This window comes from Pseudopipra pipra, chromosome 18 (assembly GCF_036250125.1).
Source record: "Pseudopipra pipra isolate bDixPip1 chromosome 18, bDixPip1.hap1, whole genome shotgun sequence".
Lineage (NCBI taxonomy): Eukaryota > Metazoa > Chordata > Aves > Passeriformes > Pipridae > Pseudopipra > Pseudopipra pipra.
In genome coordinates, this window is record NC_087566.1 from 8,106,679 (window position 1) to 8,129,544 (window position 22,866).

A 22,866-nucleotide genomic window follows, 5' to 3' on the forward strand; every position below is an offset into this window, starting at 1 on the left:
GGTCACTCTTCTGTGTCCAGAAAGGTGAGGGGAGCACTCCAAGCTCCTTGGAAAAGCCCAGGGCCAGCCTGAAGCCAGGCCAGTCCACTTCTCATGGACCAGTGTCTCCCAGTCCTGCCACAGGTTCCATCAGGGCTCCCACTTCACTCACCTCCAGATCAGCCCCTGCAGAGATCATCCTCCTGCAGGAAGTGCTTCCCAGTTCCAATGTCACTGAAATGGCACTGACAGGGGAATGTCACTGAACACAGAAGGACTCATCCCTCCCTCTCTCACTGCCCAGTCATGGCTACAACAATCCTACAAACCTGGGGGCTGAACTGGGAGCACTGGGCAGGTGCTGCTGGCAGCTAATGGAAAGCTGGGCTTAAAAAAGGCAGTTTTGGATTATGTTGCCAGGCAGAGCACATCAATTCCTAGGGATTCATCCAGCCCAGCCTGTCAGTCATCCTTTCATCTCACAAAATGTAAAGCCAAGTGCTTATTCCCACTGGTGAGGGAGGTGGGATGGGGGCTGAGAGTGGCAGGAGAATAATGGGATCATTAAGGTTGGAAAAGCCATCTAAGACTGAGCCAACATTCCCTCAGCACTGTCACATTCACCACAAACCCATGTCCCCAAGTGCTGCATCCACACACCTTCTGGGCACTTCCAGGGAGAAGTGGGGTGGCAGGAGAATAATCAAATCCTTAAAAGTTGGAAAGCCCTCTAGGACCATTGAGCCCAACCATTAACCCACCACCACCATGCTCACCTCCAACCCATGTCCCCAAGTGCCACATTCACACACCTTCTGGACACTTCCAGGGAAAAGCAGGCTGGCAGGAGAATCCCAGAGCTGTCCTTCCTCCCCTCCTGCCCTGCAGAGGTTTGGGAACCAAACAAAAGCAGCCAGGAACTGTTGAGTTTAGTAAAATCATTTATATACATCGAGGGGGAATATTTACAATATAATACTGATCCCAAAGGAACTAACAGGGAACACTGAGGAGAGAAATGGGAACATCTCAACACACAGAAGTTAAACGTGGCATGTGGGGACAGACTGGGATTTCTAAAATGAAAACCAGGAGTAAGGACAGCAAAACTTTGACATGTTGCTATTTCCAACTCAAATCTCTTTTGCCCAGTCAGGTTCTTCTAATTTTTAATACAGATATAAAAGCATAAAATAATCAATCACAGGAGAAGTCAGATATACATCAAATTTTGAAAAGGTCAAATGATTTCAGAGATTTTTCTTCACTTAAATAAAATTCTAAAAAAAAAAAACCAAACCAAAAACAAACAACCTACAAAGCTTTCCCACATTTTTAGTGTTTGTACAAAGTCTTCTTTGATCCCATACAACCCTTCCAGCTCCAGATATTTACAATATTCACAGTCTGCCATAAAGGATCAGTAGATTTATTATCAAATAAAACCTTACAGAATCAAGACAAGATGTCCTGCATTTGTGTCAACTGAAAAATAAAATAAAACACAGGAAGGAGAAAGTCAAATGCTACTTTAAAATATGAAAATGAATCCATTAAAGTGTATTTAACTTTGAAATGTAAAACTTAACTTTTCAAAGAGACAAAAAAAATCAATTTTCTCATAGAAATAAAACCATTTGACCTTGAAGCTTCAAATTGTGTTTTCTTAATCTGTCCCTCCTCCCTCTGCTTCAGATCAGGCCTTTCTTACTTATACCAGACAATAAAATTTAGAGTAAATCCATAAAAAGCAGTTCTTTGTGACAAAATTCCAGTGCTCACCCTGGGAGTAGCTCCAATCTGATTCATCTTCCTGCCAACTTCTGACTCCCAAAAAACTGCCTGAGTATTTTCCTCCTTGGAGGGCAGAATCACAAAGTGCCTTTGGAGGGAAGTTTTTGCACTCCTGTTCAAACACAGGTGATTTCTTGTTTCTATCTCTATTTGCCACACTTAAAACTTTCAATTTCCCCCCAAAAACATGGATTTCAAGTTAAAAGTGAAACCATCTTACATTTCCAGACTTGTGTGGACACTGACATGACCTAGAATGAGAGCAAGGACAGAAGTGCACATCACAGGCCCTGCAAAGTTGCTGATACAACCAAGAAATGACAAATATTCTTATTCCTTGCTAATTTTCTTCAGTTTTCATGGACAGGTCAGTGCACAAATATCCCATGTAGTGTCAGAGGTACAATTCTGGCTCACACAAACACTCCCTGCTCCCATCAAAGTGATGGTGGAATAGGGACTGTTCTTCCTCTGCAATAAATCAGGCATTGGAAAATGAAATCAGGATTAAAGGAAAGCTGACAAGGTGCTGACAGAGAAGGGGACATGAAGCATCTCCTTCATGTAGAAAAACTAAATCACCCTTTACAAAACTGTATAGAAAGAGTCAGACACTGCTTTGCCATCAACTAAAGGGAGTTTGATGTAGAAAAGAGACAACAAAGAACTGCCCTAAGAGAGAATTGGGGGGTTCATGGCTCAGGTTTGTCAATGTAAACCCAAAAGTGAGGAGCTCTGAAATACAATGTTCAAAGTCGTTACTTGTAGCCCTGAATTGGCACTTCAGTACAGACCAAACTCACTCAGTGTCTGCACAGGTTTGGTACCAAAATATCTCTATAAAAAGCCTCCACCCAGTCCCAAAAGAAAGAAAAGCAGCCAAAGGTAGAAAACTAGAAATATGTACAGATTCTGTCCATTTGTTTGCTTCATTAAGGTTAAAAAAAGCAGCTTTTGGAGCCAATGTTCCAGACTGGTGTAAGAACCTGCCCTGGGGAGGCAGCAAAGGGACCTGTGGGAAGGAGCTCCCCTGGAGTTGTGGCTCCCCCAAAAAGGAGCTCAAAGGCATCAGAGAAATGGGAATTTGGGCTCTGGAGGGGACACAGGACATGGATCTCTGGGGGATCCCACAGCAGCACTGGGACCCCGACCAAGATAATCCCTCAAACAAGAGGAAGAGTCTAAAACCAAGAGTTGGATCTCCTAGAAAGGAAAGAATGGGAATACAGGGTTGGATCACACACAGCTGGGGGCTGAAGGAAACAAACCCAATGCTGAGTTTTGTCCATAGAAGATCCCACCATGAAAATAAAAACAACTTGTAATAAGAACTTGAACATTCTTCTGTTCTGCTGCTGGAGGAGGTGAGAAAAAGAAGAGTTTTATGCTGAATTCAGCCTTACAAAAGGTCTGAGGAAGATGAGGAGGGAGAAAGAGAGAAGGGTGAGGCTTGAAGAAAGTCTGGGGAAGATGGGAAGGAGACAAAAAGAGGAGAGTTACTGCTCAGAACTGAAAATTCCAGCAAGCACATGGACTCAGATGCCCTGGGCAGGGCCAAGGGGGCTCTCAGGGCACTGAGCCACACTGAAGGTTATTTAATTTAGTTGCCTCTACTTAAAGAATCAGAATTTAGGTGCCAAGAGCAGCTATGAATTTGTGTTTCACAGCACTTGCTTCAAGTACTCACTGAGCAAGGGGTTAAACTGTGGCTCTTGTTCTCATACACAGTCACTGCAGTGCTGGATGGGGCAGATGGAAGCAGCTCCTGCAACTGGTTATTAAGAGAAACAATGGTCTTTAGCAATATAATCCACCCCTTTTGGGGCCCTCATGATTAACAGTACATAAGTGATTGTAGAGACCTCAAGGAACTGAGTTTTAAAAAAATATTACAGTACCAATGATTTTTTTTTTTTGTATCTACAACTATACAGCATTTTCAAGCAGTATGGAAATTTAATGAAATAATTATGATTTATTAATTTACATAAAAATACTTTTTACAGTTAAAGAATAAATCTTAAATGGTAAAAAAAATAAGATTAAGAAGCTCCAGCTATTGAGAGTCGTGGGAGTTTGTTTGCTCTTCGATGACTTGTTTGACTATTTCTGCCAGTTTTAGTCGATCCACTTTGTCTGTGAATCCTCTGCCTGGAAGGGAAAGAACAGGGAGTCAGGTGCTGGGAACAAAGAAGGGAAGAAATCCTGGCTGGAGTTAAACAATGGTTCCCACAAACTTAGGGCAAGAGAACCAAAATGAGTTACAATGTCTAGTTCTGTTGGAAAATTGAGCACTTAAAGACCTAAATTAAACCCAACCAAGCAAAACAGAATGAGGGAAGAAGCACAACCAAGCCCTGTGAGCGTGGATGATAGCTCTGGTCCCCTCTGCTCCTGGGGCTGACCCCTGTGCCACCCTGTTTTGTCCAGGAGCCATCTGAGCACTCCCAAGGTGACTGTGTGGTTCTCCCACCCAAGCCAAGCTGAGATGTTGTGCTCACAGGGGTGAGGGCAGTGGCCTCCAGCAGAAAGAGGGAATGAACAGCTGGGAGGAAACCAGCTGAAGAGGTTCCTAAAGGGATCAGAGAATCATGGAATGGTTTGGGTTGGAAGGTATCTTAGAGCCCATCCAGTTCAACCCCTGCCATGGGCAGGGACACCTTCCACTACCCCAGGTTGCTCCAAGCCCCATCCAACCTGGCCTTGGACACTTCCAGGGATCCAGGGGCAGCCACAGCTTCTCTGGGCAACCTGTGCCAGATCTCACCACTCTCACAGGGAAGGATTCCTTCCCAATCTCCCACCTAACCCTGCCCTCTGGCAGTTTAAAACCATTCCCCCTTTTCCATCACAATCCATTTGTGCTGTTCTGTTCCTACACCACTTGGTGCCTCTGAAAACTCAACCCTGAACCTCAAACAGATTTTAAAGTAGAACTTTGCCCCTCATTTTGAGCACACCCATTCTGGCAGGAGGCCTGAATCACTGTGAAACCTAAACCAGCACAAATTCAGTAGATTTGGGGTTATTCCCATTCAGTTTTCCCCCTTCCCTGTGGAAGGAAGCAGCTCCTCACCGTTCCAGCTGAAGCTCTGCAGAGTGTCCCGCAGCAACTTGCACTCCCGGTTGTACTTCCAGGCCTCCTGCATCACCTCATTCAGCTTCTCATCCTCATTCTCTCCTGTTTGGGAGCACAAAGAGAACCAGGAGGTTTGGCCTCGTGCCTCAGTCAGGGCTCCAGCCAACAGCACATGCAGTTGTTCCTCCTCTCTCCACACACACCAGGAAATGGGTTCAGAGCAGCCACTCCTGGCTCAAAGTTCTTTTCCCAGCTCTGCATGTCCCTGCTCACACTGATACCACACAAATCCCAGCCCACAGAGTGCCCAGGGCAGCAGGAGTTTTGTTTTTCCTCCCTCCCCACTGACACAGACTGACCCTAAGTCAGTGTCTTGCATGTTTAAAAATGGCAACTTTCTTAAAAGTGGCAACCTTTACCAGCCTGGGGGAGAATGCACTGGGCAATCACATCTCTCAGCTTCTCCAGAGCCACGTTGGAATCGTTGCTTCCGTTCTCAGGGTCATGGATATAAACCCCATCCTTTGGCTTGGTGCTGGGGAAGAACAAGGAGGAAATAATTAAGAGTTTGGTCACAGCTCAAGTTCATTACTCATTGCATAACTGCACCAGTAAAACACCCCTCTTCACTCCCTGGAGAGCTGGGAGACAGACTTGGCATTAATTATAATTATTGTCCTTTATTATGAGACCATTTGAAAAAGAAATATTCCTTTAAATTAGTTCAAGGAAGTCCTAAAATGCATTATCCTACTTTTCAGATTAACTTGAACAAAGAGAAATTACCTGACTTTTTCAGTAATTAAGTGTCAGGATCATAAAAAAATCCTGGAATTCTTTCTCCCAGTTTGCCTTCTCTTGCACATGACCCATCTCCTCGCAAGGGATCTGTTCTAACACAGCAACAGGACCCAGCTCCTCCCGCCCTCACCAGAACATCTCAGAAGCCAAAACACATTGTCCCAGTGACTCCAACTACACCAAGAGTTCAACCACCTCAGAACTGAGCCTGGGACATTCCCAAAGCCCTGTTCCAGCCTCCCAGCTGCCCCTCTGTGTCCCTGGAAGCTTTAGTTACCCCAGCAGTTTCCGCTTGCGCAGGATCGGGTTGTTCACGGAGTGAAGGGGTTTCAGGCTCACTTTGAGGTCTTGGATCCTCATGTTTGCAAGTTGTTCTGCATGAGCCTGTTGGATCCCTGCAACCATGGCCTGGAAGGAGAAGAGTTGCACTTTAGATCCTCTGTGAGTTAAGGAACAGTATGTGCACAATGTTAGCCATGCATGGGAAAAAGAAGCACCAAAATCCTGTTTGTTTTGGAGATATGGAACAAAAATCAGGTTTGCCTGAAGCAAGACATGATGAGAACTACAGTCATTGACTGTGGGATAATATATCCCAACCTCACAGGGGGAAACAGGACAAAGGATCATCTCTACTGCTCACGTTCACCACACCTGAGTGTTGAGTGAACTCCTCTTTGAGAGTTGAAAGGAAACAAGGACTGAGGTCACAGTAGGGGTATAAAATGGGGGAAAAAGAAGAAAAGATTCCTATTTCACTACCATGCTCTGCTCTCTCCTCCTCAGCACATAGCTGCTCTTAACATCAATCCTGGAACACCTCCCCCAAGCCCAAATTTCATATTTTATTTCCATTTTCTCCCTCTTTCCATTTTCTTACAGAGACCTCAGGTTCTCCTAAACAAAACATTCCAACCATCCAAGAGCTGTCCTGCTCCTGTGCAACATTCCTGACCAAACTAATATTGTTTCTATGAATTCAGACCTTGTCCATCATCAGCTGGGCAGAGGGCAGGATGTTGTCCAGAGCCTCCGTGGAGTTGAGCCAGGGATGGTCCAACACACCCTCGATGGTCAGTCTCTCCTCAGGTTTGACCTTCAGCAGCCTGGGAAAGAAAAAATAATCCATAAAGTGGGGTTTGTTGATTTGCAGAGCACTGAACAATCTCTGAGCATCACAGGGGTCAAAAAGGAACTCCACAACAGCTCAAACTGCCCCAAAAGCAGCCTGACTTTGTCCCAGGTTCTCTGAGCCTTGCTGGGGATTTATTTAACAAGCTCATCCAGGTACATTCAGGGATTCAGGGTAAAGGAAAGGTGCTGAGGGCCATTTCAGGAATATCTTTGTGTTCTCAAATTGGAAATTATCTCCCAGACGAGCTGGAAATGATCCAGACCAACAGTCCCTGGAAATGCTCTTCTAGAGCTCATCCCCATAACAGGCCACATTCATTCCAAGGATTTTGGGCATGGAAACTTCACTGAATTAACTGTTTCCACCTGCAACTCCTTAGCTTTTCTTCTTCCCCTGCAAAACCCTCAAGGAATGGACACTTTGACAGGCTCCAGTTCCTCAAAATAAGAAGGAACTTTATTCTTTATTGCTAAAAAATCCATGGAATAAATGCTAATAGAATGAAACCCTGGAAAGAGGTTTTGCAGATAAGCTCATGTTCTCATGATGAACTGCTCCATAAAAAAGCCAAATTCCCCCCAGAGTGCTGACAAGTTCTCCCAAGAGTCTGAATTAGAACCAGGAGGACTCCAGGAGGTTGTCACATTCCTTAGACAATTCCCTAAATCAGTTCCTGGCTGCAAACGTTGTTTAATGTACCAAGGAAGTGGAAATAACTTGTGCAAAATGTCAGCAGGACCCTGGGGTAGCTCAGAAACCTCACTTGCTGCCAACAGGTTGTAAGTTCAGTTTTGATACGAGACCCAGGCACTCCTTTTCCATGGGTTTTCCAAGTCCTGACCTATTTATTACCCAGTCTTACAGCTCCCAAAGCTTGAGGTGAGAAATGAGCTCGACACACTTGAGAGGCAGCAGCTTCCTGAATGCCAAATATGAGCTCCAAAAGCCAGACTCCATAGGAAGAGCTGCCTACATCCATCAAATTATGCCAGAATTATATTAATTCTAAATGTATTCCTGCACCATAAGCCCAACTTCAGACTCCCTGGCTGGAAAAGACAGGCAGGGAAAGGAGCCCTGATAACATCAGTGGGATAAATAAGTGAACTGAATCCACGTGCCAATGTTCTGTGAGTTGAGTTTATGGTCATTTTAAAAGACAATAAAATTTTTTGCTTTTAAAACCTTTAAACCTTTTGTGTAAAGCAAAGTTTCCCTGCAGTTTTTGTGGTGAAAGGTTGTGGGTTCTCCTGCACTGCTCCAAAGGTCCCAGCAATATGAAGTCCTTGGAGATTTTACAGTATCTTTGAGGAGCCAGTAACACTTTAAAATTACTTCCCCAACTGATTTTTTTCCTATTTATGTTGGTTTTATTCTTTCAGTTCCTCTGGTCATACAAAGGCAGTAAGTCCCTCTCACTCTTTAGAAAAAAAGCCCCAGTCAGTGCCACGTTCTGGCTTTCAAACAGCCCCTGTCTGGGAAACTCTCCCAGCTGAGAGATGTGCAGGGCATGCAAAAAACAGCTTCCATGAGCATTTGGAATAAAACTTCAATGCAAACCCTCATCCCAGAGCCTGATACCTTCAGGACAGATCTTACCCTGCCTTTCCCTGCCTCTCTTCTCTCCTTTCACACTGAGTATGATGTGCACTTGGTTTTAAGGGAGAGATCTACCAGATCTTATTAAACCACCTGATTTTAGCAGGAATTTAAACATTACTGTACAGGATCCAAGGCTGTAGAGCACCTGATGTGGCAGCCAGTTGTGTGTGTTGTTCTGAACCCTTTGGTGCAACTGCTGCCCTTAAAGACTAAACTCACAATTCACTCTTAAATTCAGAAACATCAAAATTAAACAGTTGAGGATGGAAAAAAAGAAGGGAAGAAAAATATTTACCAGACTTTATGCTGAATATGACAGAAGATCTGTCAGCTGTATGAGCTGCAGATAAGGTAGAAGAACAATCCCTTTGGGAAAACAGATTTTCAAGGGACTTTTCAACTTTTTAATACCAGAAAGAGCAATAAAACACTTCCCTCCCCGGACTCACTTTCGCACAATGTCCTTGGCCATCTCGGAGATCTGGCTCCACTCCTCCTCTGGGAATTCAAAGCTTCCTGTCATGATCTTCTTCCTCATGTCCTTTGGGATGGTCCTGCTGTGGTGTTTGGAGTAGAAGGGGGGGTACCCACACAGCATCACGTAGATGATGACACCCAGGGACCAGAGGTCACAGCTCTGCAAGCAAGGACAGCACCACTCCGGGTCAGCTCTGCAGCACTGGGGGAGCTACTGCAGAACAAGGGTCTGCCTTCAACCCCCACCCTGCTTCTCCAGGGTGGAGAAGGGGTAATCAGAACCCTGGAGAAGGTGGATTTGTGGTCAGCAAACCCCTGCAGAGTACTTAAACTTTGCTTTAGCTCTCTATAGGAGGCTACCAAACCCTAATACCACATATCAAACTACCTGCTCCAGCACATGGTGGGTTAAACAGCTGGAACTCAGGTAGATCCTTAGCACTGGCATCAGAAACCAGCTAATTTTAATTAGAGCTGACACTCCAAGAACACTCAGTGGTTCAAACACTGCTCAGCAAGCAGGAGACAGTGATGAGAATATGAAGGAAAAGGTTTTGGAATGCCCAAAAAGGAATACAACCCTTCAGGACACTTTGCCAAGGGTCCAGCAGCAGCTGGTACTGCCCAGGGCTACAGCATAAAATACTGGGCATTTTCTAGAAGTTCCCAGATACAAACTGGACAAAACATCTGCACATCCAGAAGCTCTGGGTGACAGCAGGAAAGAGGATCCCTGTGAACAGCTTCTTGTAGGGATTAAAGAACCTCCCCCACGGTCTCACTCCAGCAGAATCATTCTGCTCCCTCCAAAATCTTTTCATATTTAGTGCTCCTTAACAGTGTTTGTGTGTTTCTCCTTTAATTAGAGGATCACTAATTAGGGTTGGGCTAAGTGTGCATTTCATTATTCACTCCATCAGAAAGAACCAAGAGGCAGCAGCACTGTCAGTGTGTCACTTCCAAACCCAGACAGAGCCTGCAGAGATAATTATCTCCTCATTTGCCACTTCAACTGAGTGAAGCCTGGTCTGAACCTCCTGTTCAAGGAGAAATCCCACTGCAAACCCGGTCATTCCTTCAGAAAAGCCAAAGGAACACAAAATAACCAGCAACATGACACTTCCCTGCTGGTTTCTCTAGATCCTGCTTGTACTCAGTGTGAGATATTTGGCTTTTTAGATGCATTCTGTCACAGACCAGAACAAATTTATTGCTGCTGTAAGGGTGTCATTTTAGGGCAATAAACTTTATTGCCTTGGGTGTTAAATTGTGCCTACAGATTTCTCCAGCAGGGTTGGTGGGGAAAGCACTTTACAAACACTGTTTAAAGCACTGTTTCCCACTCACCTTGTTGTAAGTGTAGGGTGTTGGAGAGGTGGGGATAATACCAGATTTTTCTTTCTGATGTCTTCTCTGTGCCTCCAATACCTGTTGCCATGAGAGGGAAAAAAAGAAAACAAAACAAAATACATCTCATCTATAGGCAAAAAGATTCTGGATGTTTTTCCATTCTGTAAACTTATTCCAGCTACTGAAGGCTTTTTCAAACTCCAAATTTTGTTCCCAAAAAAGACTGGGACTTTCTACATTCAGCTAAAATATTTTGCTGCTTTGAATGAAATTTATCAGTTTTGCCTGAATTAAAGCAACTGCTCCCAACTTCCAACACCTCTGGGCTTGGAATTAGAACCCAGAGTGTGTCTGGAGGGTAACCTGAGCTCCAGAGATGTCCCTTTTTGCCTCTCCCAGGAACAAATGACACCAAATCTGTCCCTTGCTGACCAAATCTGAGGGTTTGGGTTTCCAGAAGGCCCGGGAGGCTCCAGCTGAGAAGGCACTTTCAGGGTCTGATCTCTGAGTTGCTCTTCCCAGTGATTAAAGGCTCTGACGTGCCCAGCACTTCAATTAAAGATCCATCTGCAGTTTTCTTTTCATTTTCTTCAGGATTCCAACACAAAGGACAGAAGAAAGCAGCACTACAAAGAGCAGCCTGTCTGTAATTATAGACTGTGCCTTAATGACAAGGGGCCAAGCCAAGGTGCTCAGGTAACCACTGCCCTTTTTGAGCCTTTTCAGAGCCTTTTTGTTCCAGCACAGTCCTTTTTAATGTAATACTGAATGAGTCTGAGCTGGAAGGAGGATGGGAAAGCAGGAACTTCTCCAGAACACCTGCTTTAATGCAGTTAAAGGTCAATGGACAAAATCAGTGCTAAGAACAGTCTGGGAAATCTGCCTCACCATCCCCTGCTCTTATCAACACATCACTGTGACACTCCAGCTCCAAAGGTGGCTAATCTCCAATTATTCAAGATTCCTGCCCCCAGAAGCCCTGAACAGGACAGCAAAGGCTTTTAGAATGCTGTAGTTCTGGAGGGACAGGCAAGAAATTATTCCCTTTTAGCCCAGAATTGTGATTTTTGTTACCTGAGGTGCTACGTAATACGGAGTGAACTGTGGTGTCATCAAGTCACCTTGGTCTACTTTGGCAAATCCAAAGTCACACAGTTTAACAGGAGCATCCTGAAATAAGGAGAAGAGGCTTCATTACATAAATCTCATTATATCAGCTTTTCTAACACATAAGTCTTGCCTTGTTCTCATCTCACCTTTGCCACACATACTCCTCATCTGTATTCAGACACTCACATTCCCCCCAAGCTAAAAGGACAAAAACTGATCTTTCAAACAAGCATTTTTGCTTTCCTGAGTGCTCTGGGTCAGGAACAGCCCCCTCTGAGACTGGGAAAGCAATAAATAAACACGTTGTAGAGGGGTCACTGCATGTCCAGGGTGGTTATGAGCAGGAAAAAGAAACAAGGAAGTGTTTGGATCTATCAAAGCCCCTCTAATGCTTGTCAGAACATCCTGATTATGTGGCAGAATGATCTTCTCCTCAGCAAAGCTGGATTTGTGTAGAGCTGGAGAACCTGCCTCATATTTAACAGACTGTACTCCAAGGAGATCAGAGAATGTACAAGCACAAAGTCAATAAAGGTGATTAATGTAATTTTACAACTATTCTGAAAATCACCATTTTACAGAATTCAGCAGTAAAAAAAAAAAAGAATTCTAGTATTCATCTTACCAGAGAGTTATCCTTGAAGAGGAGATTCTCAGGCTTGAGGTCTCTGTGTGCAATGTTTAGTGAGTGGCAATGCTGCAAAGCCAAAGCTATCTGGAAAAGGGCACAATAAATGAGCTACAGTTACAGAACTCCTGCTTCAGCCTGGACATTATTTTAGCTTTAGAAAAAGGACATTTCCTATGTATGTCAGACCCCAAACATTCTCACTTGGCTGCAAGGCTGAGTTCAGACAGGCCTGACCCTGCAATAAGGGCAGTGAAGTGATGGGTGGGACATTCATCCCACCAAGGATTCAGTTTGTGTTTCATTCAAAGCAAACAGAAAACAAAAGCCAAGCTGGACTGGGCTGCCCAACCATCTCATTTGACTCAATCAAGGCATTAATGACCACCCAAAATGGACCAGATCTGACAGTGCCCTTCCCTGTGCTGTGCCAGCCCTCCAAGGTGCCCCTGCCCAGCAACCACACCCTGTTTAACACCCAACAGCTTCAGTATTTCTGTGAATGTTTTATTGCACCTGTTACTGATTGAGATCCAACATTCAGGCAGTTTTATTCTTTAATTTTTGATGGCACTGCCTGCACTTCCCTCATTACATGGGCCATCACACAGAAATGCACTCCACGATCCTTTCAAAGGCAGTTTCTCACCTTGATGTGGTTTGGAAACCCAGGAAAACTCCAGGGAATGGACATTTCCAAGTGCAATTCATTCAAAGAAAACCCAAGCATAAATATTTAAACAGCTTTACTGAGGCTGAAGGAAGGCAAAGCCACACAGCCCTTATTTGGAAATATTTCTGTTGGGCTCTGCAGGACCCCACCCAAACCCAGCACCCTGAGGGAAGTGTTGATGCCTTAGAAAAGTGCAAATTACTGTCACATGAGAACTTTGGTGTTAATTTAGCTCAGAACCAAACAGAAACACATTCCCAGAGAAAAAGAGGCAGCTCTGTGACACATTCTAGCTATTACAGGCTACAAGGAATCAAGAGTCACAGTTCAGGATAAATCACTATGTGAAACAATAAGATTTTAACATTTCGAACTTCATTTCTATAAACATTAAAGCCAAGAGTTACTTGGGACATGAATACCCCAAGTGCACACACAGAGTAAGAATTTAATTCAAAATTTTGATTTTTGGTGAAGTGTTACAAGATTTTCCCAACGTGTCAGAATCAAACAGCCCAAAGCACATGAAAAACTGTCAGGAATAATTCTGTGCTTCCACCTAATTTTTGCTGGATGAAACCAAAGAGGCAACAGCAACAATTAGCACTTCATTAGAAACAAGTCAAAGCACAAAAGAGAAGAGTAAGATGGAATTATTTGGGCCTGTTTTTTGCCTCAGTACCAAATATTATCTCCCCATTTGAGGGGAACTGACGCTGGGGATCCCTGAATTTCATGGAGTCACACCAGCTGCTAAGAACAAAGAGCCTAATGGACACCAAAACCTCTTGTAGAAACCACCATGGAGTGTTTAAAATGCTTTTATGTATGTAAACTGCAAATATATTTAAAATACAGCATTCAAGAGTGAGCTGTGCAGAGAAACAGTGAAGAGAAAACAACACCAGAACAAACAGCAGAAAACAGGCACTAAAGTGGCACATTCCTTGTTATCTTCCATGAAGGGCAGGACTTCCATAAAACCAAGCACAAAGCCCAGCTTGGAATCCACTGGCCCAGGACACATGGGCCCAAAAGAGGAGAGAAGTTTGGGACACATTCCCAACTGGAATCAAACTGGAGCCACGAGAGCCTGGGGGCTGCTGGAGGCAACACTTTTAGGACAACAGAGAGGACACAGCAGAAGAAAAAAAAGTTCTCTTTGAAGTGTTCTGTAGACCAGGTGAGGAAAACCACTGTTAAAGACAGCAGACCCAAAGAACAAGCCCACAACTTCAAACTCTTTATTATTTTCTACCAAACTTCGGCATTGTCAGGTTATAACAAAGCAGGCAAATGATCATCGGATCAGAAGACAGGATTATTTTCTTTAGGCCTTTTTTTCCACCCCTCCCAGCCCAAGGAATTGTTAATATTTAGCCATTATCACTTGTGGATTTGCTCAGACAGGGGAGTGACTTGCCTGCTTTGTTACTTGGCTTGCTTGCTTCTCAGTAAAGTGCCGGTGCTGGCTGATTCTGTGAAAGAGCTCTCCCCCTTCCATCATCTCCATTACAATTAGGAGCCGAGCCCTGTTCAAAAGCATTTCATTTTGTTACATTAAAAATCATTAAATAAAAAAAAAAAAATAGAACAGAATTTCTAAACTAACAGTGCATATTTTACATTTACTGACAGGCCAAGACACTTGTTTCTCCTACAGTGGTTGGAGCTGCTTTGGTTCCCTAAGTTTGGTTTTCCTAGTTTTAATTCTTCTACTTTTGCTACTTTTGGTTCTTTTGGTACTTTTGGTTTTGGTTCTTTCAGCTTTAACTGTATAAACTGTAGGATTTTCTGGCTCCCAGCACAACCTGACTCAGCCAGGAATCTCCACTTTGCTCCTCCTGAGGAAACAATGTCCACAGGGACGCATCCAGATCCAGGTGGCTCCACCCAGTTTGGCCCTGGAAGGCACATGGACACATCCAGGGATAACTCTGCCCCCAAAGAACAGATGCTTTTGGGTGTGGATGCTCTACTGAACCCCAGGATTTTAATTTACAGCTTTACTGCCATAATTAGGAAGGAATATAGGGAACATGGAGATCAGGACTAGCAAGTCCTCAAGGAATTAACTCCTAGTTATCCTCATACAGCAAAATCAGACACATCAGAGACTAGGACAGGTCTCAGCTCTTTAATTCTCCCAGCTCTGATGCTTTTTCTCAACTAATATCCAATTAGAAGACAATATTTTTATCCCAAGTGATTAATGCAGGGGAAAAAAAAATCAGTCTGCTTCATGTTTTTCTTTTTCTGTGTTCATATTAAGAGTTTTCAGGGCTGAATTTAGTATTTTTAGAAACAATTCTTTCTCTCACACAGCACAGATATCACAGACTGAATCAATGAAAAACCTAAGAAATGGAGTTGTACTCAAACAGGTAGGAAAGGATGCAAATTAATTTAAATATACATTGCCAGGGGAAAAAGCAAGTGTTTCTTGGTCTGAAGGATAAATATGGTATTAAATATGACATCTGGGACCCCCTATAAATAATAATTTTGTGATTAAAAACAAACAAACAAAAAAGCAAACTGCACTATACCTTGGGCTAAACATGGAAAGCTGTGGGAATGACCCCCCCTATGTAATCTTACCTTGGGCTGGACTCATGTGGGAACTGCACACTGTTAGCATAAACTTCAATAATTTGAACAATATTGGGATGTGTTGCACACATCATGTGCAGACGTACCTTGAAGAGAAGGGAGGGGTGTTACTGCACACAGGGACAGGCACTTCTGATCCCCCTTTCCCCTGCAAACCACAGCCCAGCTCTGCTCAGCACCACTCACAGCTTCAAATTATCCAAGAATTAAGAAGTAAGTGTTGATATGAGTGACCAGCAGCCATTTCACTAACTCAGACTATGATAAAAACATCAGATATTGTCAATGTATTTGTTACAAGCCACGGAATCATCCTCAAAGTTCCAGAAAAAGCTCTTTTTTTATTTCTTCGGGTTTCTAAAATAAATTTAAAGGCAGAGCTTGTTTTAAAGTAGCAACAGAGATAGGACTGAAAGTGAAAATTAATTATTGAAACCAAAAATTCCATAATCTGGCTTCTTTTATGCACTCCATGTGTGAAACCCCATCTCCTGTCCCAGCACTCTGAAACAGGGACTTAGGGAATTTAAGTTTAAAGCTCCCTGGGCTGCTCAATCAAACCAGTGATGCTTTTTGAACACAGACTATTTTTTCCCTGGGAATTTTGACAGTGAATTTAAGTAACAAGCAATGCAAGCTGCCTAAACCTCAGGGATAATTAATCCTTCTCCAAATTCCTAACAGCTGGAAGGAGTGCCCAGCATTTCACAGCCTGACAGTTTGGCACCTTGGAACGTTCTCAGCAGCCTCAGGAAGTCACAACCAGCACCAGGAGCTGATTTTAGTTCCTGGCACACAGATAAATCCATTTCCAGTGCAACTTGAAGCATTCCTGGCAATCCTGAGAGCTGTGACATCCAAGAGTGAGATGTATGGAAACAAAATTCCCTCTAAACCGGTCGTGTTACGTTACACAGGGAGAGGAACAGCTCTAAAATGTAGTTCAGCAAATTCTAAATAAATATCTGTCCAGCAATTCCTACAGAGTTGGACCCTCTTTTCCCCCACCACCTCATCCCATGGGAACTGAGCACAGCAAGGCTTGAGGATCAACCCCAAAGCTTGAGGATTAACCCCAAGGAATTCTTGCACAGCAAATGCAAGTTTTGTGAGGGGGGTTTTAAAACTTTTTTTTTTTTTTTTTACATTTTGTTTTAACATTTTTAAGCACTTTTTTAAAAAAACCATTCTTTTAAAACACTAGATTTTGTGGTGTGTCAGAAGGCAGGCAGTAGAAACAGGAACTATACCTCATTTCTAGCTTTTGGACGATCAAGGAGGATTTTCAGTGCAAAGCGTTCTTGAGAGGATTTTTTCATGCAGACTCTGGTATTACAGCAATAAAATTATTCAGTCAGCAAGAATGTTAAAGAGACACTTCAAGCAATTGAGCTGAGATTGTTCTCCATGTGGGAATTAACAGGAATTAAGATGGGATATAAGGGCACCTCTCCCCATGGCCCAGCTTGAAAACCTCAGTTTTCAGCCTCCCACAACAACCAAGTAAGTTCTGTAGAAACACCTCAAACAAATTTGACTTCCAGCAAGGCAAAAAGAAGCCTTTCAGAGCAAGGGGGAACTGCAGACAAGCAAAACTCCCTCAAAATTCAGCCTCAAGAGATACTTTGGGTGAAAAAAACCCAAAACACACAGTGGCAGCCTGAACATCCCCAGTGGAGAGTGGAGTTTGTCATAAATAAAGTGTTTCTGAATGGAAATCCTCATTTTTGGCCAGGCCACCAACTGTTTTTTCTCTCTTTCCCCAATTTAACACGAACAATTGAGGGAAGGGCCCACATTTTAACAGAATAAAGCCCAAAGGGGGTGTTTTAATGGAGATCAGAGGCAACACAAAGTGGATGAGGAGAAACCAGTGGGCTGGACAGGGAGACAAATGGTGGTGAAAGACAAGGACCCCGTGGAGCACCCAGGAACAGTTGTTTTCCAGCAGAAATTCCCATTCCCTGAAGGCAGAGGCCTTGTTGAAAAGGGAACATTTGTTTTGCTTCGCAGCAAGTATCCAGCTCGTGCTGGGATTAGAAATCCATGAGGGACACGGTTGGGATGCCCATGGAACTGTCTGCTTTGGCCTCACAGGATGAGGGGAAAAAACTGGAAAAAACAGGAAAGGGACAGTGGTGATGGCACAGAGGAGCCTTTGCACTGCAGGGACACCAGGATTCAAGGACAGAGGGGTTTTAGGAGGAATTTCTGTGGCCACAACCAATTCCAGGAACACGGTATGAGATGGGACAGGGAGGTGAAGAGAGGTTTTACTGCACATACATCCCATAAAAGACAAAACCCCACTTGCAGGACCCACATGGAGCAGATATTTGTTGTTTATAAGGAGTTTTCCATGGATCACACTCTGTCAAAAGCATTTAAAATACTCACTGACTTCTCCCCAAACCTGGGGTGCTCTCTTACCTCACAGGCCCACTGATCCCAGCTCCCAACTTCTGAGTCCAGTTAATGTTGTACTCCTCTAAAATGGAGGTTTCCTATTCAAGAAGGAACAGGAAGAGTGAAAAAATAGTCAATAAACACATAAATAAATAAAATTACTACAGCCCTCCCCCCCCCCCCCCCCCAAAAAAAAGACTCAGCAGACCTGGTTTGCAAAATTCCTGAGCAAGAAAGAGCCTGCTGTGAAAAATTCAACATAAATACAAATGCTCATATGATAATTTATTTGTTTGCAAGTATTTCTGTGCAGTGGGAACGCTCATCCTGGCACTCTGAACCAGGATTACTGAGAACAGTCTTTAGTACACAAAGTGTAACAAGGGCATCTCCCCTTGATTTAAATCCACCTGTACATGATCAATCCCAGCTGAAGGGCCCAATCTCAGCATTAACATGTATTTTTGGGTCATAGAGTACATTTAAAAAAAAATAAGGTTTTCAAACTTTTGGAGTCATTACATTGCAAATTAAACCTTGTCTGACTGGTTTTAGCCTGCCTGATAATGAACCAGCCCCATGTTTATAATCCTTTTGTCCCAATCCATCTAAACAGGGCTTGGTTTTGTTAGGACACAGCTTGGGAGCTCTCAGGCTTAAACATGTCCCAGGGCAGGATGGAAATCAAGCACAGGGTGGCTTTTTGATTAATTTGGATTAAAGCTGCTGCCCTGTGCTGTGCCTTTGTCCTTTTATTACAACCCAGGATCATCTTTCCAAAGCCAAGCTTTGGGATAAATCACAAGAAAGGGGCTGGTACAACCATCAGTGCTGGGGAAGCTTAAGGAGGCAGGGAAAATATTCCCAAATACACTGAAATTTAAGGGAAGAGGCTTGTAAAGGAACTTCATTCTGATCAGACTTTTCTGTTAATAATTCAAAGGGAGCATTTTATCCCAGAAAACTGAGGACACTCCTGCTCTCAACTAAGGCTAAAGGTTGGACTTGATGATCTTGGTTCTATAATGATTTTAAGTTGTTGGAAAAGGCCAATCCCTCACCTGGGATTGGTGGTCTCTGCTACAATAATCTTGGATTAACTCTAGGCTGGAGCCAGACCTCAAACCACACGGATTGAGAACAAAACAAGGGAGGAAAGTGGATATTTAAGGCAAGATTTGAAGGGATTAAAGAGTGCAAGGGGCAGGTATGAAAGGAAAAATTGGTTTTTAACATGGCCTGGAGTGTTACATAAATCATAAATGACCAGTGAAAGGTGCAAAGGGAAAAAAAAAAGTTCACTGGAGGTTTTATAAATGAAGGAAGAAACACGGATCACATCTCTCTGTTGTTTGGATAACCACAAAGAAACTTCTTATCAAATCAAATAACTCAAATTTTATTTGTTATAAGCATAATAGGGAAAAGCTGCTTTAATTTTCCTGATACTCAGCTACAGAGAACTGAAGGTAGCAGAGGTGGGATGAAACCCCAGCTTTCAGGAGAGCATTAATTAAATATATTAAATATAATAAATTAATTAAAATTAATTTTAGGAGAGCATTAATGAGCAGGGAAAGGGTTTCTCTGGACTGAGGAGTTTCCCCTCAGCTTTACACATCACACTTGGGGTGTAAATTTTGAAGGAGCTGAAATGGAAATGCCAAATATCCCCATTTATTCCTGAATAAATGGGCCAGAGAAGCTGATTAGGACTGGAAAGTCTGTGATCTCTGAATGAAATGAAGGAAAAATAAGACCTGATCATTTTTAACAACTAAAGGACAAGTTCAACAACTGTAAGTCCATTTTTAATAAAAATTAACTTTCATATTGTGTTTTAAATAAAAAGGCAACATTTGGGGGGGTTTGCAGTTTTATTTGGGTTCCAACCTTCACTCCAAAGCAACTTTACAACTTAGAAGTTAAAACGAATATAACACAGTGACCAAGAAACACTTTTTACCACTTCCAAATGACACAAAATTCAGTTCTTGGGAACTTTAATCACTTACATCCCCTAATTCAGAACCAGCAGCTCCAAATCCAGCCCCGAGTCTGTGCAGCCACAAACCAACACGAGCCCATAACACCCAAACATCATCTTCAGAATCTTTTCTGTCAGAGTTTGAACCCCATGATCTTGGAGGGCTTTTCCAACTTTAATAATCCAGGATTCTGTGATTCTAAACAGCCTGAAATGCTGTTAGCAAAAATATCCAACTGCCCTGTGAAAATATCCAAGTGTTTCAAGTGGGAAGCCCAAAGGCCTGGGCTCTGTTTGGATTAATGGACACAGGAAACCTTTGTGATCCTGCTGTCAAAGGAACTTGGAACTTCTGATCACTCCTTAAATTAATTTCCAGTGGGAAAAGGGAATAAATTAATATGGAATCCATCCAATTACAACAAAGTCTGAGTTCTCTCCAGCAGCACAGTTCCCTCCCAGCAGCTCTGGGCTCCTAAAACAACACTTGGAGCAGCAGAGTCAGCAGGCTGGGATGCCAAAGGCCTGGAAAAGCAGCATTCCCAGAGTTCTTACAGCTGGATGCTCAGGCACTTCTGACTTAAATGTCTTTTCCAACCTCAATGATTCCATAATTCTCAGTTTCCGTGGAATACTGATGGGAAGAGGTTTGAAACAAGGAGCTTTGAGAGGGTCAAACCTCAGGACTGTTCAGGGAAAAGCTCAGGCTCTTCTGATTTCAAGGTCTTTTCCAGCCTTAACAATTCCACGAGTCTCAGTTTCCACTGAATATTTATGGGAAAAGGTTTGAAATAAGGAACTGTGACAACAAAACAATCTTTACAATAAAAATTCAAGGTGCACAGGCTTGGATCTGTGTGATTCCACCTCCTCTGCTCCTCCAGCCTCCTTCCCTAATCTCTGATCCCTGTCCTGAACAACAGAGTGAAACCTGCACAGGCAGTGAAACAACCAAACCTGAACTATAACCAGGGATTTGGGAAGCAGAAAAATCAGGATAACATATGAAAATACTAAATTATGGTTCAGAACTCCAGGGATTTGCCCAGAACCTGGTCTGGGTTGAGCTGAGAGGAGCAGGAGGCTCAGAACTGTCCCTACACTCCCACAACTGCTTCGGATTTTTGTTTTAAACCCCAAAAGCCCTGATGGAGATCTTTTCCTTCACATGAAATACCAGAGAAATACTTAAAAAACCTTCTTTTTCAAACACTTCAGGACTTTCCTTCTCCTGCACTGTGCCAGGAAAAAAAAAAAAAAAAACAGGAAACAACTGTGACACTTGTTTAATTACAATCTGCTTGGATTTCCTTCTACTTTGGGCCCTTTTTAGTACAAAACCCATATATTTTAAATACATTCCATATATTTTCAATATATTCCATATATTTTCAGTATGGAAGTGTCCAAGGGCAGGTTGGACAGGGCTTGGAGCCCCGTGGAAGGTGTCCCTGCCCATGGAGGGGGTAGAACTGGATAGTTTTAAGGTGCTTCCAACCCAAACCATTTGGGATTAATTAGTTAATCAACCTAGATTTCAACACAAGGTGTTGCTGCTTCTCTTACACTGGAATTTGCACCCAGTGAGCTTTGTAAAGACAAATCCCACTGTGGCAGGGACAAGGCAAGGTGGGAAATTCTAAAACACAGTCTGTTTTGCTCCATCCTTCAGGAATTGTTCTTTATTTCAATAAGCTTTTATGAAGAAGTCCAGAATTTCGGACAGCAAATGCTTTGCACAAGGTGAAGAGGCTGCAGAGACTCTTTAAAATACTGTTTTATGTCACTTTATTCCAAAAGGAATTTCCCAGTTTCCACAGCAAAGAATTCTGGAACCCTGGATCTGTTCAGCTGCTCCAAACACAACCATCCCACACACCAGATTTGTTTTCACACAGAAGGATGTGGCACCTCAGGGAATAGCCAACAGTTTGCCCAGAGAGAATTACAGGGAATGAGAGGGGGTTGTGAAACAGGGTCCTGCTCATTGTGGCAAAATGGGGAACGTGTGAAAGTTTTCTTAAGGATTTTCTTTGATGTTTGATCTTTTCAAGCCTAATAAACAAAAAGAGTTAATCAGTGAAACAGAAGCTCTAAGTGGTGTCCAGGTGTTAGAAAAACAAATGACTTGTGGGTAGAATTGCCTTGTTAAGGTTTAGGGCTGGACATGTTTCAGTGATCTCAGACCTGGGGCAGGTTAACAAAGTATGGGGAGAAGGATTTTCACTGATGGTGGACACAGGGAATGCAGAATTTACAAATCACAAGGACATGGGGCAGAACCCTCAAGAGAAGGAAGAAACTAATAAACCCAACTCAGCAACTGGGCTGAAACCGGCTCCAACAGGGTAAGAGGTGATTGTGACCGACCCAACAAACCCCCAGACCCAAAACAAGAGAAAGACCGAGCATGGCACTAATTCACATGAGAAATAAGAGAATCATTAACCAAAAGAAGACAGAATACTAGTTAATGAGAAAACCGTGTAACTTATAGGAATTGACTGTTAATTCCTTTGTTCGCTAAAACGGAATAACAGTGAAAAGTTCGGCTGGTTGGGGGGGTGATTTGTGGGAACCTCCCCGGGCGCCCGCAGAGCAAACAAAGTCCCCGTCCCAAACCAGGCTCCGTGTATGTGTCCAGGCAGCTCCGCACGTCATCCCCACGGTCCCTGGGAGCCTCCGCCCGGCCCGGCGGCCGCTGCTCACCTTGATCGTCCGGTCCATGTCGTGATCCTGCGACATCGTCCCGCGAGGGGCGAAACCGCCGGGGCCGCCTCAGGGCAGGCGCAGCCCCGCAGGTGCGCTGCAGCCGCCGCCGCTGTGCCTCATTCCCGGGCGCGCGGGGGCAGCGGGACCCCGCGGGCCCCGACAGCGGCCGCGGCCCCGGCAGGAGCCGCCCGGGCCCCGCGCGCGGACATCGCCGGCACCGCCGCGGTCAGCCCCGCCGGCCGCCAAGCCCCGCGCCGACGTGGACGCCGCCGCCGCGTCCCCCGCGGAAGGACACGGCTGGATCCCTGCGCCCGCCCCGCGTGCACCTCGCAATTTTTGGCGCCGCCGCCGCGCCGCTGGAGCGGTTTACAGGCGGTGCAGGGGCGGCTCTGAAAGAGCGCCAGCGCTAGCAAGGTCCCCGCAAGGCTTTCGAGAAAAGGGGCGCTTCTTAATGACGTCATGAGATGGGTTAATAGCCTCGCCCCGCCCCTCTCGCGGCATCCCAGGAAGTCTCGCGGGA

General features: G+C 44.0%; 1 protein-coding gene across 4 annotated transcripts; it reads right to left on the reverse strand.

The window, feature by feature from the left end:
• Positions 1–907: 907 nt before the first annotated feature.
• On the reverse strand, positions 908–22,539 carry MAPKAPK5 (MAPK activated protein kinase 5). 4 transcript variants are annotated; one of them, XM_064674987.1, is made up of 14 exons: positions 22,344–22,538; positions 17,672–17,745; positions 16,492–16,567; positions 15,230–15,327; positions 14,052–14,160; positions 11,953–12,042; positions 11,292–11,387; positions 10,215–10,295; positions 8,840–9,027; positions 6,639–6,759; positions 5,931–6,061; positions 5,272–5,387; positions 4,850–4,954; positions 908–3,924 (listed from the first exon to the last, which is right to left on the reverse strand). In XM_064674987.1, exons 1-14 carry the CDS (start codon positions 22,377–22,379, stop codon positions 3,830–3,832), a joined length of 1,416 nt encoding a protein of 471 aa, XP_064531057.1. In that variant the 5' UTR covers positions 22,380–22,538; the 3' UTR covers positions 908–3,829. The 4 variants fall into 4 exon arrangements, with proteins under 4 accessions (XP_064531057.1, XP_064531056.1, XP_064531058.1 ...); XM_064674986.1 differs by having other exon boundaries at positions 3,729–3,924; positions 5,266–5,387; positions 22,344–22,539; XM_064674988.1 differs by lacking the exons at positions 16,492–16,567; positions 22,344–22,538 and having other exon boundaries at positions 3,729–3,924; positions 5,266–5,387; positions 17,672–17,747.
• Between the last annotated feature and the right edge of the window lie 327 nt (positions 22,540–22,866).

What these genes read in the sequence shown, in the direction of transcription:
- MAPKAPK5 (XM_064674986.1), bottom strand. Translation starts at nt 22,379, where the DNA reads ATGTCGCAGGATCACGACATGGACCGGACGATCAAG. An exon ending in GTCCAAAAGCTAGAAATGAG is followed by an intron (nt 15,328 to 16,491) that starts GTATAGTTCCTG and finishes CTTCTCTTCAAG; the next exon opens with GTACGTCTGCACATGATGTG. An exon ending in CCCAGCTGATGATGGACAAG is followed by an intron (nt 6,062 to 6,638) that starts GTCTGAATTCAT and finishes TTCTCCTTCCAG; the next exon opens with GCCATGGTTGCAGGGATCCA.